Source organism: Lipomyces chichibuensis, assembly GCF_038497645.1.
Source record: "Lipomyces chichibuensis strain CBS 12929 unplaced genomic scaffold V1513scaffold_36, whole genome shotgun sequence".
NCBI classification, from domain to species: Eukaryota; Fungi; Ascomycota; class Lipomycetes; order Lipomycetales; family Lipomycetaceae; genus Lipomyces; species Lipomyces chichibuensis.
The window spans coordinates 108,417-125,799 of NW_027117488.1; the positions used below are offsets into that span (position 1 = coordinate 108,417).

General features: G+C 46.7%; 7 protein-coding genes across 7 annotated transcripts; 5 read left to right on the plus strand and 2 right to left on the minus strand.

The window, feature by feature from the left end:
- The first annotated feature begins 118 nt into the window (after nucleotides 1-118).
- V1513DRAFT_202326 (uncharacterized protein) lies at nucleotides 119-2,180 on the plus strand. The gene is made up of 2 exons (XM_066894341.1): nucleotides 119-655; nucleotides 706-2,180. Exons 1-2 carry the CDS (start codon nucleotides 406-408, stop codon nucleotides 1,914-1,916), a joined length of 1,461 nt encoding a protein of 486 aa, XP_066751761.1. The 5' UTR covers nucleotides 119-405; the 3' UTR covers nucleotides 1,917-2,180.
- Nucleotides 2,181-2,443: 263 nt separating this feature from the next.
- On the minus strand, nucleotides 2,444-3,916 carry V1513DRAFT_433276 (uncharacterized protein; the record flags this gene model as incomplete). Its single annotated transcript, XM_066896438.1, has 1 exon — nucleotides 2,444-3,916. One exon carries the CDS (start codon nucleotides 3,914-3,916, stop codon nucleotides 2,444-2,446), a length of 1,473 nt encoding a protein of 490 aa, XP_066751762.1.
- A 606-nt stretch (nucleotides 3,917-4,522) lies between these two features.
- Nucleotides 4,523-5,473, plus strand: V1513DRAFT_450735 (60S ribosomal protein eL37). Its single transcript, XM_066898850.1, has 5 exons — nucleotides 4,523-4,746; nucleotides 4,859-4,913; nucleotides 4,982-5,027; nucleotides 5,087-5,117; nucleotides 5,182-5,473. Exons 1-5 carry the CDS (start codon nucleotides 4,740-4,742, stop codon nucleotides 5,313-5,315), a joined length of 273 nt encoding a protein of 90 aa, XP_066751763.1. The 5' UTR covers nucleotides 4,523-4,739; the 3' UTR covers nucleotides 5,316-5,473.
- A 688-nt stretch (nucleotides 5,474-6,161) lies between these two features.
- On the plus strand, nucleotides 6,162-7,757 carry V1513DRAFT_404154 (uncharacterized protein). Its single transcript, XM_066895573.1, has 2 exons — nucleotides 6,162-6,342; nucleotides 6,404-7,757. The coding sequence occupies exons 1-2, from the start codon at nucleotides 6,335-6,337 to the stop codon at nucleotides 7,584-7,586; spliced, it is 1,191 nt and encodes a 396-aa protein (XP_066751764.1). The 5' UTR covers nucleotides 6,162-6,334; the 3' UTR covers nucleotides 7,587-7,757.
- Nucleotides 7,758-8,062: 305 nt separating this feature from the next.
- Nucleotides 8,063-9,204, minus strand: V1513DRAFT_450745 (uncharacterized protein). Its single transcript, XM_066898851.1, has 2 exons — nucleotides 8,555-9,204; nucleotides 8,063-8,495 (listed from the first exon to the last, which is right to left on the minus strand). The coding sequence occupies exons 1-2, from the start codon at nucleotides 9,112-9,114 to the stop codon at nucleotides 8,357-8,359; spliced, it is 699 nt and encodes a 232-aa protein (XP_066751765.1). The 5' UTR covers nucleotides 9,115-9,204; the 3' UTR covers nucleotides 8,063-8,356.
- Nucleotides 9,205-10,424: 1,220 nt separating this feature from the next.
- V1513DRAFT_427066 (uncharacterized protein) lies at nucleotides 10,425-11,759 on the plus strand (the record flags this gene model as incomplete). The annotated part of the gene is made up of 1 exon (XM_066896204.1): nucleotides 10,425-11,759. One exon carries the CDS (start codon nucleotides 10,425-10,427, stop codon nucleotides 11,757-11,759), a length of 1,335 nt encoding a protein of 444 aa, XP_066751766.1.
- Nucleotides 11,760-12,752: 993 nt separating this feature from the next.
- On the plus strand, nucleotides 12,753-17,138 carry V1513DRAFT_450751 (armadillo-type protein). Its single transcript, XM_066898852.1, has 7 exons — nucleotides 12,753-12,853; nucleotides 12,925-13,063; nucleotides 13,122-13,203; nucleotides 13,250-14,106; nucleotides 14,163-14,290; nucleotides 14,339-16,553; nucleotides 16,604-17,138. The coding sequence occupies exons 2-7, from the start codon at nucleotides 13,055-13,057 to the stop codon at nucleotides 16,727-16,729; spliced, it is 3,417 nt and encodes a 1,138-aa protein (XP_066751767.1). The 5' UTR covers nucleotides 12,753-12,853; nucleotides 12,925-13,054; the 3' UTR covers nucleotides 16,730-17,138.
- The last annotated feature ends 245 nt before the right edge of the window (nucleotides 17,139-17,383 follow it).

Sequence of the window (17,383 nt, forward strand, 5' to 3'; positions counted from 1 at the left end):
CTACAACTCGTTGATGCAATTCATGAAGAGCGCGATATTGGATGCACTGGTCTGTGATGAGCTGTATTCTTCTGAATGCGAGTAGCGGCATTTTGGTTAGCAGAACACGCGCCAGGAAAATAGTGCGTTCCTGGAAAGCAGGGAAGCGGAAAGGTTAGCGTGCGCGGCGATGCAACAGGCAGGGAGGCTGGGCAAGTCACTCCATGCCCGGTCCGTCTATATGCGTGAAATAGAATCTTCACAGCATTAAGCGCTGCCCATGGAGAAAATTTGGTTTGACAGGTTAGATTTGGCAGGAGCTTATCAGGGCTGACAGTATAATATGACCCGCACCCGGAGATCTTCCTACACTTCTCTGTTTGAGTATTTCAGATATCATTCCTTTTCATCTGAGCTGTTCACAATATGGATTTAGCGCTTCAGCAACAGATCCAAAATGCGAAGCCTGTTGAGCTCAGTGATGACGCGAACAATATCGGATATGATTACGACGAACTCGAGGCTGAGCAACAGAAAAAGGATCGAATTGTGAAGTACATACTTTCTCTGCCTACACCTCCATGCAGCCCTGAGCACCACACTGCCACTGTCGAGGAACAGAATGCTGCAACTGTCCGGAAGGAACTGTTTGAGATTATGAATGTTAACACAAAGAGTGAGGATCACTAATTTAATAGCTGAATGCGTTCGCTGACAGACGAACAGAACTTCCTCGTCCAACACAGTATTTTGCGGATGGTCTGCAATCGCGAGACGTCTCGGATTTGTCGCGAGATATGCTATCTATGCGTCGTCTTCATCTAGGTGGTTTGATCTCACCTGTCAAGAAGCCAACTATCAGACATGTCCCTGCGAGACTGCCTTCAAGCCAGCGTCATCCACCTCGATCTATGACTGTGCCTGGTCAACAGCGACGCTGGGCTGCCACGCAGTCAAAGTCGACCGGCTATAATGCTGCTGAGACTCGTCATTCGACGAACAAGTCGCCGGAGATTATGCTGACTATGGCCCCCATAGTGCCGAACCATCGCAATGGTCTGAACATCATGCTTCTATTGCCAACTTCCGGCTCAGCTGGAGTAGAATCGGAGATGAATGGTATGGCGGATCATGTTAAGTCTCATGAAGAAATCACGCCGGATGGCACCCAGAAGGCTTACACGATTCGACAATGTTCGGAGACTTCGTCTATTTACGCCGACAATCTTCATGATAGCGATTTTAACGGAATTCCTCCGGATCAGTCGCGATTCAAGCAAGTGTGGATGCGGATTCATGATGACGAGACAGTGGGTGCAGCGCGAAATGAAAAGCAACCGAGTAGTCGAGTCCCACACAGTAAGCGAAAAGTCTCCGCGAAGGCGAAAGCGTCTAGTGGGTCTGCTTCAAAGGCGATCCGTATCGCCTCACCGGAGGACGAGGGTCCCCCGATACAGCAGAAGGTTACTTTCCACGAGGCCGTGTCCTCGATGCTGCTAAAGGGCAAGTTATCTAGGAAACTGATGAATAACTACGTGAGAGTATCATCGCCTCCATCATCCTCCGACTCTAAGATGGGTCGTAGGTGCGCAACTACTTCATGTGCTACCGACCTTTCCAACGCTGGCTCTAACACTTCTCCAATGGCTCGGGAGATGTACAAGAAGGCGCACAGCAAATTCGAGTCTTTCCTTCGGCCACGGGTGCCTACACCTCATCATCCTCCACATTCTACGAAAGTGTCTTTGCTGTCACTTGGCATACAAGACATTCGTAACTTAGATAGCGAGGAGGTTGCCGCACGATACAAGGAGTACTTGGAGGACCATAAACGAGATAAGCGACGTAGTCGGCATCGAGATAAATGGTCAAATGCGCGCGAAGCGGATGGAAATTGTACATGTTGCAAGCTGGTCGATGGGTTTTCTCGAATATAGGATGCAACTGAACTGAAGAAAATCAATATTTGCTATCAGTGGGCATCTGTGACTTTCCATTTTTAAGTAGTTCTGAAGCTTAATTATGTTTACCAACGTGACGAAATTATCAGCAGCACACTGCCGGATGCAGTTCGCAATAGACATTGTAGACAATTCTATTTCCCGGTTCCATCCCTGCATAACACTTATCAAGGCTAATTAGTTTAGCCGCGTTGAACACGCGGATTGCATGATACTCACAATGTACTTTCAGGGGTAAAATGTCGTACACGTGGGAAAAATGGGTATTCTCGAGTACACCGGGCAATAAAATAATTAATACTATCAACACTGAAGATAATATACATGCAGTATAAAGTAAATGTCAAATAAATCATCATGGACTATTTTGTGGACAACAGCTCGGATTCGTGGAATCCTAACAGGGCTCCCAATCCATGCAAATTAAATGTTGTCCAAACCTAATAAAACTTTAAATCATACATCACCATTTTGCACCTCATATTGTGGCCGATCATAAGCAGTTATTTTAGGGCTGGCTTTCGCCAGAAATATTGTTTGTGCACCTTTCTACAGCTTCGAATTCCGGGATGACCTCTCAGTTCCTCTACGGCCGCCCGACGATACTCGTCATCGTCGTGTTCTGGAATGTAATAGTACTGCTCCTCCAAACGCTTGCCTGATGCATCCTTGCCCTGGCGCTGTATCACACCGACGCACGGAATCCTCTTAATGATAGTGCGTAAGATCTCGACGGGAAGAGTGTTGGTGATTGGCAATGATGAGCGGAGCTCGGAAAGCGGCGTTGATGCTAGTCGAGAATAGGCCAAGTGCGCGATAATGTGAATCTTGAGCTTGTTAAGATCGGTCTCAGGCTTGCTGGGTTTAAGCTTTGGAACGGGAGTCTGTGTGTTTTCGCCGGTTTCGACTGGCGCAATTGGCACAGGAGATGCTACTTCTCCTGCTTCTGAGGGAATCCCTCCTGCTGTCATAATACTTGGACTGTCGATTTTGATGTGCACTGTTGATTGAACTGGACTCTGTTCGGCATTGGCATGTCGATGCGAAGCTGACTTGAAAGACGCTGTGATATTTTCCTTCTTATCGACTCCCTTCCCACTGTTTTCCTCTCTATCTTCCCAAATCTTAAATCCAACCTTAGGATCATCACTCTGTTCCTCCGGAGACGCGTCGCGATCCGAGATAGTAGCATCTCTAGCTTTTTCCGAAACAAAGATCTCATCGTCCGTCTCATCGTCCTCAACATCCGCAACGACCTCGACGCGCGCCCGCTCACCACAAACATCAATAATAACGTTAACATCAGCCGCAATCTCTACGTTTTCACCTTTTGCTAACGCGTATTCTCTCGTAGGCGTACCCACGCGCGCGCCGTTCCAACCCAAGCACCGCACCTCGATCGCATTAGCTGACGAAATATACCGCGTCGCGACATGCACGCGCGAAATAAGCTTGTTTGTCCGGCTTAACACGATCGATGACGAATTCGACGACCGGCCCAACGTCAGCTCGGCACCATTTCGGGGTACGCGCGCAAGCACGACGGTCGATAAAGGTGCGCGTACGATCTGCTGCTGTGGCTCATGAAGAAAGATATTTTCGTCGACGCCGTCAGTAGTAAACGCACTCGTTGCCTTCGACGGCGAGGACGCGTTCAAAGACGCGCTGGACGTCGGTGCGGGTGTCGGATAAAATGTCTGGAGAGGCGGCAGACGCGACGCGATGTCGTCGCCGTCCTCGCTAGGCACGATACGCTGGCGGCTGGGTGTACTTGCGCGGTCATCTGTGGGTGTATCTGCTCGAGTGCGTTTGCGAGATGGGGTGCGGTGCTTGAATGGAGATGAGAAAGAGGATTTGCGACCGGACACAGAGGCGAATGATGCCGTCGGCTCGAAACTCGGGAGCAACACGCGTTGGGTCGGCGCTGAGGCAGGAGGAGACGAAGGCGGGTATTGCCGGTCAGCACTCGAAGTCATACCGCGCAGAAATGTAGAGTTGACTTTAAGACACGCAGAGAAGGAATGGAGGACTGGTGAAGACGGCGAGAAGAGTGATGGGAGGCGATGAGAGAAGTCAGAGCACACGATGAAAGTCAGTCAAATGTGGACGTGCGATGCTGTATACAACCCCGAAAGTAACGCGTCAAACAAAGTCAGCCACCACGAAAAAATAAAATCGTGTGATCGAGCTTTAACTAAAAGCGCGTCTAAAATATCTTCGGTGCGAATAAATTATTAGCCAGAAGCGCGTGAGAGAGAACCGACGAGAACAAATGAGTCGTGTTGGTCTTAATTCGCGTTACAATGGCAAAGTTAAAGATCCAAGCATCAAAAAAGGTTACCAATTGGGATGTGCCAATACAGGACATATACCGCTTTAGGGACGGTGCTGTGAGCGAGCATTCCAAGGGGTCCAGACATCGGCTCAGCGCGACGCGTTTTTTGCCCGTTGCGTCACTGGAATGAAATATGTAAATAGTCGCGCCGCGTCGAAACGGCAGAACGCGCTTGTCGTGGCTGTTGCAATATTACAGTTATGCCATTTCCATTATCAAAGTTCGCTTATACGATTGTGCCGTAATTTCATCTGTTTTAAAATAAATTAGGGTAAGGATTATTATGGCAACAACGCACGAGTGACTGCTTTTTAATCCTTAGGGCCTATTAGTTAGGGTTATGAGAAGATGCCACTGCTCCCACAACGCAACATCTAGCGTTGTACGATTCATTGAATTTCTGAGGGATCTTAGATATTGATCAGTTCCAACTCGACAACTCCCTATAGCAATAGCAATAAATAATGACTAGTAAGTTCATATCTTAATGCGCAATGATGATTTGGTATTTTTAGTTATAAATATCGATTCGGCTGGAGATATTACTTTAAAGTGGACTATTATATACTAACTTGTTCAACAGAGGGAACCTCCAGCTTCGGTAAGCGCCACAACAAATCGCACACCTTGTGCCGACGGTATGCACTTTTGTTGAAATTATGTTATTCTAAAGAGATGGAATTGTTTTCTAATACGACCATTACAGATGCGGTCGTCGTGCGTACCATATCCAGAAGTCTACTTGTGCTTCGGTGAGTTTAAATAACCGAGATTGCAGTACTGTATTGTATAAGTCTCTAATATTGAATAGTGCGGTTATCCTGCTGCCAAGGTTCGCAAATGTTGGTGCCCTTTTCGATAGATTAGAAGGCCCCTGATGGAACAAGGTTACTAATTTCTTTACAGACAACTGGAGTGTGAAGGCTAAGAGAAGAAAAACTACCGGCACTGGCCGTGAGCGCTACCTCAAGCATGTCGACCGGCGATTCAAGAACGGCTTCCGCACCGGTGTTGCTCCTCCAAGTTCAACGTCCGAATAGATGCGAAGAGACAGAGAAATGAAAAGACTGGGATGGGTTAATGTTTCGAATTAGTATGATATGTTTGTGTATAAACTCAAAAGTATATTATAGGGAGGACTCATTGAAAGACTTGTATCAATACAGACATATAAGTTAATCTCCCACTATCTTCTAACTAGCCGTATAACTTTTCATGCACAGATACGCTGTATAATACTTTGGACCGGGTCAAGCCATGGATATTGAATAGAAATGAGGGGATTGTCACTGGGCACCAGATTGCGTACTACTGGGTCGTGGTGGCTGGGATCTACTGGATAAGGATTATTCTATTTACACCAGCATTGTTTACAATTAGTGAAGATATGCGCTCCGTAATTTATATACGTATTTCTAGAGTTCAAAGCAGACTGGGCATAACGCGAACAAATCCCGTGCGGCCGTAGTATAGTTAGTTAGTTCTGCTGCCGCAAAAAAACAGATAATGCGATAAAGCCGCAACAATCGGAGGCGTAACGTGGTGATAACCGGATTACTGTCAGTAATTAGTCAAAGTTAAAGGTAACGAAGTCCTTAGCATTTTGTTGAGGCTTGATTGGCCGTGGGATCGGCACCAATTTATATCGGTTGGGCAGGAGCTGCTAGTGACGCCAATGGAAGCACGGCCACATATGGTGGCGAAGCAAGAGATCAACAGAGGCAGTGCAAGCATTATGACGCAAGTGGCTGTGGCTTGGAGTAGAAATGGTGTGACCCGCGTGGAGAGATGTGGCTTAAGCCTGCACCACCACCCAAACTACAAACTACCCGTCATAAGTTCATACAAATAAAATGTGTGGACGAGCCGACCCTACGAAACACACGCCTGGCACGCGCTTCCCTTTGACCTCCGTTGGTGGTTTGGCTCGCCTCGTCCGCCTTATAAAGTCATTTCACACGTCACACGCTCTCTCCTCCTAACTTTCTCTGCTTCTTCACATCCATCTCGTTTACCCATTTTTACGATTCCTTCTCCATCACCTTCTCCGATATTTGCAATGTCCTCGTAAGTACACTTCTTGATAGGATCAGATCCAGCCTCGTCATGCTGATACACCTACCGCCAGATATGCCGATGTTACTGCCAAAAACTCGAGCCAAACCCCTCAGGAGGTACGTAGCAATTCTTCTTCTCTGATGTCCTTTTTTTCCAAATTCAAGCGCAAACGTCGGCGCAACAGTGTCGGCAGCAAGAATAGCAGGCGACTGGGGCGGGCAACAAAGTTTCTTCAGAGCTCTCTCATGAGCACTGCCACCCACACCATCGCGTTTCATTCGACAGCAAGTCAACGCTCGCAGTTATCTTCGTCGCCGATATCAACGACTACAGCCTCCACTTCACCCGTGTCACAACGATCCTTGAATGTGCCACTCCCTCGACAATCGCCCAGATCACTTCATCGGATAGTATTAGTGTTCTCAAGTAAACGACGCGATTCGACAAGTACTTCATTTTCACGTGCGTCGAGCAGTGGCAGTACTGCGAGCACGCGACCAAACTCATGCAGGCACTACTCAAGCACCACAAGTCGCCAGACGGATAAAATGTCGGAGTATGATCCCATGAACTGTCCTCTCGTCAACTCGAGTCCGGCAATACCCACGACACCCACACCGACGTCCTCACAGCCTGCGCCGCTTGTTGCCGACATGTCGACGCTAATACAACGAGAAGATGAAAGATTACTGACATTTAGCTTGCCTCAGAAATCTGCAAAGCCCGTACCTGAGTTAGAGACCACGACCACGTCCACAATAGCACCAGTCCCCATGGAGCCTGTTGCGTCACCACCACCAGCGGTCGCAGCAAATGCTCCTGCCGAGTCAGAGAAGCCAGCCGACATCTCATCGGACGAGGTGTTTCCGGAACCAGAAAAGGCACTCTCACCAAGTCATGATGTACCAGAAAAGGGAAAGAAGGCGAAGGGTAAAGAATGTCCCTTCCTTGTGTCAGCGGCTGATTCGCTGAAGAAGTTCATTGCCCGCGCTAGCAATGACGTCGCATCCTTTGCCCAGCGCGCCAAAGCTGAGCTCAAAAATCCTGTTGTGACGTGCAATCTCGGAACTTGGACTGTCATCATTGCTAGTGCCGCTTATTACTTCAATATAAAGAAGAGTGCGCTTCCATCAGCGTTTACCGGACCTAATGGGAAGTACGTAACTGCCGCTGCTATCACTTGCGCCTTGGCTCTCACCGCCAGTGACATTGTCGTCTCGACCAAGAAGTATCCCAAGTACAGCAAAAAATAAACGGATTATTATTTGATAGAGAGCTGTTATATATATTTTATTGAACGAAGCTTCAGTATTTGGGTATATGAAGGGCGTTCCTGGGGATGTTTATTTTTGTAACCTTCCATATTCACGTGTCGTGTCTGATTATTAATGTACAATTATTATAATCGATTCATTTTTCCGTGATTTAAATTCCTCAAATTGTTTGGATTCATGTGGAAAAAGACCCGGATGTCTCCTAAGAAATGTAGCTGTATCGGATGCTTGCCATGACAGGTCTCCGTGCATCCCACACTGAACTCGGCACCGCCACAAGATGCAAGATGATGTCGCGATTCGCGAAGCGCAGAAATACCCCCAAAATAACAAGTCTCCTTTAATTCTCTACATTGCTAGCTGTACCGGTTCGTCGGTCATTATTAATATTACTTTGGAGAACGACTGATTCTAGTTGAGATTATGATTAATGGTTAAATTTCTACTACAGAAAACATGGATTCTAGTGGAATCGCATTCACAATGTGCGCTTGTCTGTAATAAATGTTCTGGTGCCATAGTTTATCGAACGTTCTAGAGTAGCTGAAGTCTGACTGTGTTGAGCTGCTGTAAGGATACAGTTGTATTGACGAGGGAACCGTGTTATATTCACGCTATACAGAAGTGCACAAATTTACAAATGAAAATATTTACATCCAAACCCTCCCCCGTTTATAACCAATCGATTTCTATATGAAATTCCGAAAATACTGTACAAACATGACTTATCTATGCCATCGTCGAATCGTCTAGGCGCTGGGAGTCGAAGGAGCTGCTGCTGCTGCTGTTTCCGCTGCAGTCACTGCTTCCTCCTGCTGTCGTTCATCAATGTACCGCAAATCTTCGGCATAAGTCTCGGGGTACTTTCTAAAGCAGTTTTGCATGACCCTGCATAACGTTAATGCCATTGGCAAATAAATATCACAACCTCTCAAGTGTGCACTTACTCGAATAAAGGTACGCAATTTACACCTTTAGGCTCCTCCTCCGAGAATACAAAGCACGAAAACGCTGCCTTAAATTCCTCTCCACAAGGACCATGCGCCATGCCACCGAGGCACGGACAATCCCAGTTAATTTCCCCTGTTCGCGGGTTATAGGCGCCATATTCCTCATCCTCTGCAGTTGAGCTAGCCTCAATACTATCTGAGCCGAGTTCAACCGTGGCTTGAGCAACAGCTGTGTCGAGGCTCTGTTGAATTTCGTCCTCGACGAGGTGAGGGACTGCAGTGGTCAATGGATCTGACGGCGGAATCGCATCGACAACTGGCTCTGACTCTGCGGAGCTTTCAACCGGAGTTTCGGTGGCTTCCGCGGCAATGGGACGGTCGAATAAAATAGAGGAAATTCCAAACCCAGCAGCGGCAAGAAGGACCGGGAGAATGATGTGCTGCTTGGCGACTAGCCTATCGATCGATGCCAGCGGCTTCGAAGAGGCGAGTCTACGAGCAGAAGAAGCTGCAGCTGCGGATCGGACGAGATGTCTGATGAGGGTTGGACGAATCATTATAAAAGTATGATGATTTGAGTGTATAGAAATTGCAGTGGAAAGTGGGTGGTGAAGAGTTGGGGGCCGGAGAAGACTCCGACAAAGACGCTGAGAAATAAATTTCGGTCGGGATGGTTGGATCTGTCAGCAATATCGGAGCCGCAGCATGTCGAAGCAGAAGTCCACGGTCAATCGCTGCTAGCCTGCAATGTATCTATGTTTGACACTGCTTATTCCAGTCAATCTATGAGTTTCCGGAATATTAGAAAGAAATATTTTTATACCCTTATCTAGTTTAAAGTGTGCGCAGATTATCGCTGGTCATAATATTCAAGGAATTATCAGCGCATAGTAAGCTCGGATTGCCCTCTGCATTGACCGTTACAATTAATTTGCAATTGCAAGTAGATGGAAAATCTTTTACTTCTAACCTTGTTACGATTAATTGAGAAATGACTTAGTATCTGACTCAAATTCTGAACCAGGGCCCGGACAGACGGACCATTAATTCTTGGGCTACTACTGCAATATTATTTTCAACATTACGCTATTAGCGGTGTTTTCAATACCATACTCAGTGCAATTATTGTGGTTGATCAATCTAAGAGGTGAGCTCGCAAGGTTAATTACTGCGGATCTAAATTTACGATACCGAACATTCGAATGCCTGTTCGCGGTCTCAGTTGTGGAGGAACAGATTGCACATACCCCCGCTTAGCGAAGAAATTATTTGAGGTTTTCACAATTTATATTTATTTAGATTCGATTATTTTCACATGCGGTAGCTAGTACTCTCCGTTGTTCGTTATCAGTCGAAATTTACTTTGCTGCAGCCAGCCATTCACAACTATGGAAAGCATCATGAAATTAATATCTACTGGCCGGCGATCACATTCATTGAAGCACTTGAGATCAGTTGATATGCTGTTGTTCCCTCCTGGTTGTGATTCGGCTTGTACAACGAACTAGCGGCAGGGCCCAACTCTATCACTGGTCATATCAATTCACTAAATTTGACATCACATCTCATTTTAGTTACCTACAACAGGATTCCAACGCGAGTCGGAAGAGATTATGTAGCGTCATGATGTGTGTACATTGGTCGCCATGTCAATTCAAGGCGCTGTTGGTTGGTCGCTCGCTTTGTTGACTTGCCTAACGTCGGTTGATTTCACAACTCTCTATTGCCTCCAATATCCACATCCCCAATCTAAGGTCCCTTCCACTATCGTATGTTTCAGTACAGCCATTCAGTTTACACATTCATGCTGTTCAAATTACACCGTTATCTCAATTTTGGATACTTGGCCAACTAGCGTTTTGCAGTCATGGGTTTATCGACGCGAATCACCAGTCCAGTAGGCGAGTTTTTTAATCCGCATTCACAATATTCCGAGCCCTCTACACCCCGATCGTCGATCTTCTCATCATACTCGTCCCCCCGGACAGTCGACACGTCACCTTCGGTTGAGTCGTCGACACCGCGCTCAGACGATGATTCATTCAGTCATGCCAGCCGCTTTCTCGTCTTAGCCCGGTCACAGGGAGCCTACGCAAGCCATGAAGCTGCTACCGTCGACGAGAATCGCACGGCGCCACACAACGATACCGCTGTTGTCGTCGACGATGATGCTTCACACTACGAATGTGAAGATGATAGCGTTGACTTCAACTTGGGTGACAACAGCGAGGAACCCACGACGTCACCACCGCCAGAATATCTCCAACGCCAGCTCGAGGTCGAGGGAGAGCTGGACTCGGAGGATGAGTCCGGAAATATTGTCGACCTGATCGAAGGGGTGTCCCATTCGACTGGCAAGGTTATTATGGAGAGTGTCAACAACTCATCGAATCTGTCAACAGCGTCTAGTGAAGTCATAATCGTTGTGCCTGAATTAAGCGTTAAGTTGGATCCACGGTCGTCATTTAGCGAGAATAGGTCTGTTGGCTTGCTATCTGGCGGGTCGCACATTGGTAGCTCCCCGGCTCAGTCATCGAATCGCGATTCCAGACGCGTCGGCGGTGGTCGGAGCGCACACAAATCGGCAATATCGTTTCTAGGTGGCGGCAAAAGGTCCCTGGTTCCATATGAGGTCGCGTCGTCATTCCAGACCAGTGGTAAGGAAGTCATGCCGTTGGAGAGCCTCGGAAAGGATCCATTGTCGTCTCATCCATCCTCGTTAATTGGATTCGATAACGTCTCAGAGGATTGCAGTGTTTCGATAAAGTCCTTGGTCTCGCTGAATCTCGTCGGCTCCCCCAAACTAGTCCGATTCGGCAAGAGGCAAGCTCACATTCCACAGTTCTCGTCGCAGCTGCGAAGGACCCGCCACTACATCCCGTCCCTCAACATCTCAGAACCAGTTGCGGTTTCCCCCGCAACTAGCTTCGGAGGACTTGGTAGCGTGTGTGACAGTGACGTGGAGATGGTAGATTGCGACTACTGCGAAGTAGGGAATGAGGACGTTGACATGATGGACGCCGACAAGATGGACGTCGACATCGACATGCCGCGAGTATTATTAAAAACGCCTAAGTACCGACCAAACATCGTAGACGATTCCGACGTTACCATATATTTTTGCAGAACGTCATCGTTCGACGATGACGATGACGATGGCGACGACGATGACGAAAACGACGATGCCGCCTTCATTATGTAGGCGCCGTAGTAGCTGAATATCCAATCTGCGTTCGATATAATTATTGGGCAAGTTTGGTGACACTTGTATTTGACATCAAAGAGTCATAGCGGAATCCCGTTCAACTAACGGTAGAACAATAGATAACTACGGTTTCTGGTGGTAGCCGTGCGAACTTGTCCCAGCCCGGCCTTAGTGACTGTTGATGTTGCCGCGCCTTCCGTCCAGCATCCAGGGATCGCAGTCGAGCAAGCATACTTTCTTGCTGTCTATATTTATTAGTTTTGGAGTCGTTTAATGGACTCGGTCCACCATAACTATATACTGGTGAAGGCCTAATGGCCTAATGGCTTTGGGCGATGGTTCCTGTGAAAGCCGGAGAGAGGAAGTCAAGAGGAGCGCAAATCACCAAAAAAGTTTGGGGGTTGCACTCCACCGAAAATTACATTACCGGTGACTGTACAGATTACAGAACCTTTTCGGCACCGGTACCACTGTCGCCCTGAATTAGTCTTCTAGTATTGGACACAATAATTCAAGCGCAAATACGAACTGAGGATACGAAAAGGATGATGATGATTAGAGCCGGGAACTCATCCACGAGTGAGGGCTTAAAGATTATAAAATTTTCACTATGTTCTTAAACTGCTCGCGCAAATACAATGTTGAACGGAAATTTTGCAATAAGAATAAGAATCGCATTACATGGATTAATTGTTAATTGTTCGTTTGTTATTCTATTCCGCGGTAAGTTAGGATCTATGCCTATCCAAGTGGGCAGCTACAAACCCCTCAATTGAAAGTAACATATATATATATAAATATATATATATAAGTGAACTTGTGTCACAGCTATTTCCCAACGAAATGGATATTCCTGTATATCCTATCGCTTTATATATATGGTGTGCCACCTCTTTCGAGTGCCGAAGAGCTGAATGCGTATGCATTCAATTGGTTGTGGGGACCGCGCCTGTGCTCTATGCGATTGACAGATTTGAACCATAATAGACTTCGGTAATTTAGTTGCGAATTGCCCAGATTGTCACCCTTGGCTGCGGCGTTGTCGTGTAACAAAAATTGTTCCATACTTTATAGCTTGTTAGGTATTAAGGGTAAGTAATATGCATTGTATATACTCCTGTAGTGGGCCGTGTGATATCTGATATTGGCAATCTCTCTAAAGGACCTCATCTGCTTGATCACACTCTCGAGACCGATCAATCGTGATCTCTCACTTTCGCAACACACTAATCCACTACCTGTGCATATCTCGTCGCGTCCTCAGCGCATGATATTGGTAATATAGTATTTCCATGGTGGATGTAAGATATTAGTCTTAAGCCCGGCGACGTCACGCATGAGCTAACCGAATCTCTGTAGCCGTCTAATGACGAGGACTCTCGTCGGCAGCGCAGAGCTGCTTTGTTAAAACAAAACACGGCTGCATGGGAGGGCAAACAAGGTAAGTCGCATTGATATCTAACTGTTTTTCGCTGACAATAAATAAGACATTTTAAAGACTTCCGGCCAGCTTGATTCCAGTTTGAAGAAGAATACGGCGTTTATCAAGCGGCTCCGAACGTCTGTGAACGCGGATAACCAGGGAGCTCTTCTAAAGGAAATCAGCACTTTATCGCTGGAGAAATATTTGTCGGAAATAATTGGTGCAGCGGCAGAAGGTCTTGCAAAATGTCGGCTTACAAATGATATTTTGGCGGCGGTGGAAGTCACATCTGCACTACACCAACGATTTGCAACCGCCTTCACGCCGACATTGATGCTATACCTGCTACGTGGATTTGCAGCCCCAACCAAGGCACAGCTATCAACTCTGACACCTGAACAACGCGAGAAAGAAGATAACTCACGGTTAGCACGACAGCGAGGCTTGCTGCGGCTATTGACGGAGTATTGGTTCTGCGGTATAGCGCGAACAAGTGAGGATGCAAGGTTAGCTGCCGACAGTGGAGCAAGTGCAGAAACAAAGTCATCGAGCCGGAGTAAAGGCATTGCGTCTGCGAGTCACCAGAATGATGCACAGTTGAACGCGGCTGCAGATCCCATTCCGCTCGAGGTTCTAAGCGAACTCCTAGGTACTGACACGAAGGAGTATACTTACCTACCACTTGCAGCTGCGTTTGTGAAGAACTTTGGATCCGAGATTTTAGGTGTATCTAAGAGACGAGATGAACGTCAAGAAGTTAACTCTGGCGGTACATTGGTACAGACGGAGGACAAGCAGGAGGCTCCGAACACGGCAGACGCATATGAAGGAGTCATGAATGAGAAACTAAGAAAGAAATTTAGAGCTGTTCTAGAAGCTTACAACAAAAGCCTACAGGATTTCCTGGTCAAGCAGCACAGAGTATGTTACAGGTCGCTGGTTCGAGGAGGGAAATGCGGAAGCTAACGATTGTTCAGTCTATTAAAGAACAGGAAAGGCGAAACAACGCTGCTTATATGAGATCAGGTGAAATTTTTGAGGACCGGAAGTCAATGTTTGAGAAGATGGTGAAATCAGAAGAGAAAATGATCGCCAACGCTCAAGTGTATGGTCATTATATTGAGTAACGAAGTTATTTTTCTGACGTATGTAGTCTCGCGGATGCGCTTGATATGGAAATGCCGGATATTACCCAGGAAGATGGAAAAGAAGTTTCAACTTTAAGTGCATCATTTTCTTTCACCAAGGCCGGTGTAAATTCCAGTGGTGAGGCAAGTGATTCAGGTATATGGGAAGATGAGGATCAGAAGAAATTTTATGAAGATCTACTAGACCTCCGTTTACGAGTTCCGCAAGAATTTTTCAACGTCGGAAAGAAACCCCCCGTAAAGGATGGAGAGAAATCCGACCGTCGAGAAGACCAATCTCCAGAACGCGAGCGTGAAGAAGAGATCAAAACCGACGATGATGGGGATGAATTTCTTGATGAGGACTTGGCACTGGTTGACGATAATGATGAAGCGGCTGCTGTTCCGAATCAATCCATTGGAGCTCAAGTGGATCTCATTATCCATCGTCTACCAGATATGAACAGTCGTGACTCCACAGACCAGCTGGCTATCGACTTCTGTTACCTCAATTCGAAAGCCTCGAGAGTACGTCTTATTCGCGCTGTGCAGAACATTCCCAAATCCCGGCAAGATCTAATTCCTATGTACTCTCGCTTCATTGCCACTTTGAACAAATACATTCCGGACATCGGAACTGAAGTCGTCAAATATCTCCAGCGGGAGTTTAAAGTTCTTGTTCGCAAGCGTGCAGTCACGCCGTCTGGAGGTCCTGACCGAGCCATTGTTGAAGCTCGGACGCGGAATATTAGATATATCGCAGAGCTGGTGAAATTCAAAGTGATCCCTAATCACGTCATATTTAACTGCATCAAGATTCTTCTCGATGGATTTGGACGACATGAAATTGAGACACTCAGCAATCTTCTTGACTCATGTGGTCGATTTCTACTACGAACGGAAGAAACGCATGAGACCATGGGACAGATGCTACAAATTATGTGGAAGAAGAAAAGCGCCCAGAATCTTGACGCTAGAGAGCGGATATTGCTGGAAAACGCGTTTTATTATGTTAATCCGCCTGAGCGTCCGGCTATAGTTCAGAAGGAACGGTCTGTTATTGAACAGTATGTGCGCAAACTGGTGTTTGTTGATCTTAATAAGCGCACGTACCATCATGTATTGAAACAATTTCGAAAATTGCATTGGGATGATCCGGAGACCGTACGAGTCATCGACAAGGCATTTACGAAAATCTGGAAGGTCAAGTACGGCAATATTCATTTGATGACCCTCATTGCAAGCTGTCTTATGAAGTATCATCAAGAATTCATCGTACGGCTGGTCGATTCTACATTGGAACACATTAGAGTTGGGTTAGAACTTAACATGTTTAAGTACAACCAACAGCGGATCGCGCAGGTTAAGTATTTAGGAGAGATGTACAATTATAGGATCGTGGACTCGCCGACAATTTTCGACACTTTGTACACGATCATTGGATATGGCCATGAGGGTGGAAGGCCCCAGCCGGGGAGATTCACGCCTCTTGATCCGGCTGATGACTACTTCCGGATTCGTTTGGTGTGCACGCTCCTGGAAACATGTGCAGCGTATTTTGATCGTGGCTCGGCGAAGAAAAAGTTGGATCTCTTTTTAGCATTCTTCCAGTACTACTTATTTACGAAGTTGACGCCATTGCCCATGGAAATTGAATTTAACGTGCAGGACACACTGCAGATGTTTCGTCCAACGTTAAGGGTGTGCACGAATCTGGAAGAAGCAGCTACGGCATTAACCGAGGCAATGACAGCAGCATTTGGAGAGATGGAATTGAATTATCTCGAACAAGAAAGAGAAGATGAAGAAGATGGACGACTGGAAAAAGCCGATGAGGATGACGAGGATGCAGAAGATGACGAGGATGATGAGATTCCTGTTGCAGATGGAGAATCTGCTTCGTCCGAAGAATCATCTGGAGAGTCCTCTGACGATGATGATGAAGAAGAAGATGATGAGGAAGAAGACAGAGGTCGCGGTCGGTCAAATCCCATTGAGGACGAGGAGTTTGATCGGGAATTCTCGAAAATGCTGGCAGAAAGCTTGGAATCTAGGAAGTCTGAAAGACGGTCGGCTTTCGACGTGCCGTTGCCAGTTATGAGGTCCATTCAACCGCAGCAGCACTATTCGGTCGTGGATATGACTGCGAAGAACTCTGAACAGCTGGAGAATATGAGAGAGCCTAGTCCGACGAAGAACGTGCAATTTCGTGTACTTACAAAGAAAGGCAATCGACAGCAGGTGCGTCGTCCGTGATTATGATCCACAGTGTATGTACTGATGTGATGTAGATTCATACAGTAGATGTACCGGCGGACTCGGCTATTGCCATTTCGACCCGGATGAAGCAAAAGGCAGAACAGGAGGAGCGTCAGCGCATCAAGAGCCTTGTATTGAACTACGAAAGAAGCGGCTAACTGGCGTTGAATTCTATTTTGCTACAGTATCTAATATAATAGCCTCGGTCCGTATACGACTTAGAGATTGGACCGTGGTGGTTCGCGCGGTTTGTCCACATCCGAACCCCGCAGTGGTGGAGGACCGTCTGCAATGGAGCACTAGCCAAAGTTGGACCGTTTTATGTTATCAATTGATTGCGAATTCGAATTATGTATCGCATCTGAGCGAATTGACGGATCTATGGTCTCAAATATACTATGGTTAATCAGATAGTTAGAGCAGTACATGCACCAGTCGACACGATGGCTGGGTCTGGTGATATGTATCGAAGAAGATGCAGATGAATACGGATGTAGGACGTAAATAGTCCAAAAATATGCAGATAGACTTTAAATGTGAGCACAAATTCCTGACGGGGGCAAAGAATAAGTTGTCGCTGTCAGCCGCTGAGAATGATCGCTACGGATCCCCTCATTTTCACGGACAGCCAGAGTCTATTCTAGACGCTGCGTAGACGAACCCGACCAATGACGTGCAAACTAAAACCGGAAATTCGCGTTGTATATTGAAATTCTCAAGTGTGGTGGAAAAAACAGATCAGAGATAAAGACCCCACCGCAATTGCTGACTGTCCGCGTTTAACTACAACAAATTACACCGTCGAGCGTTCA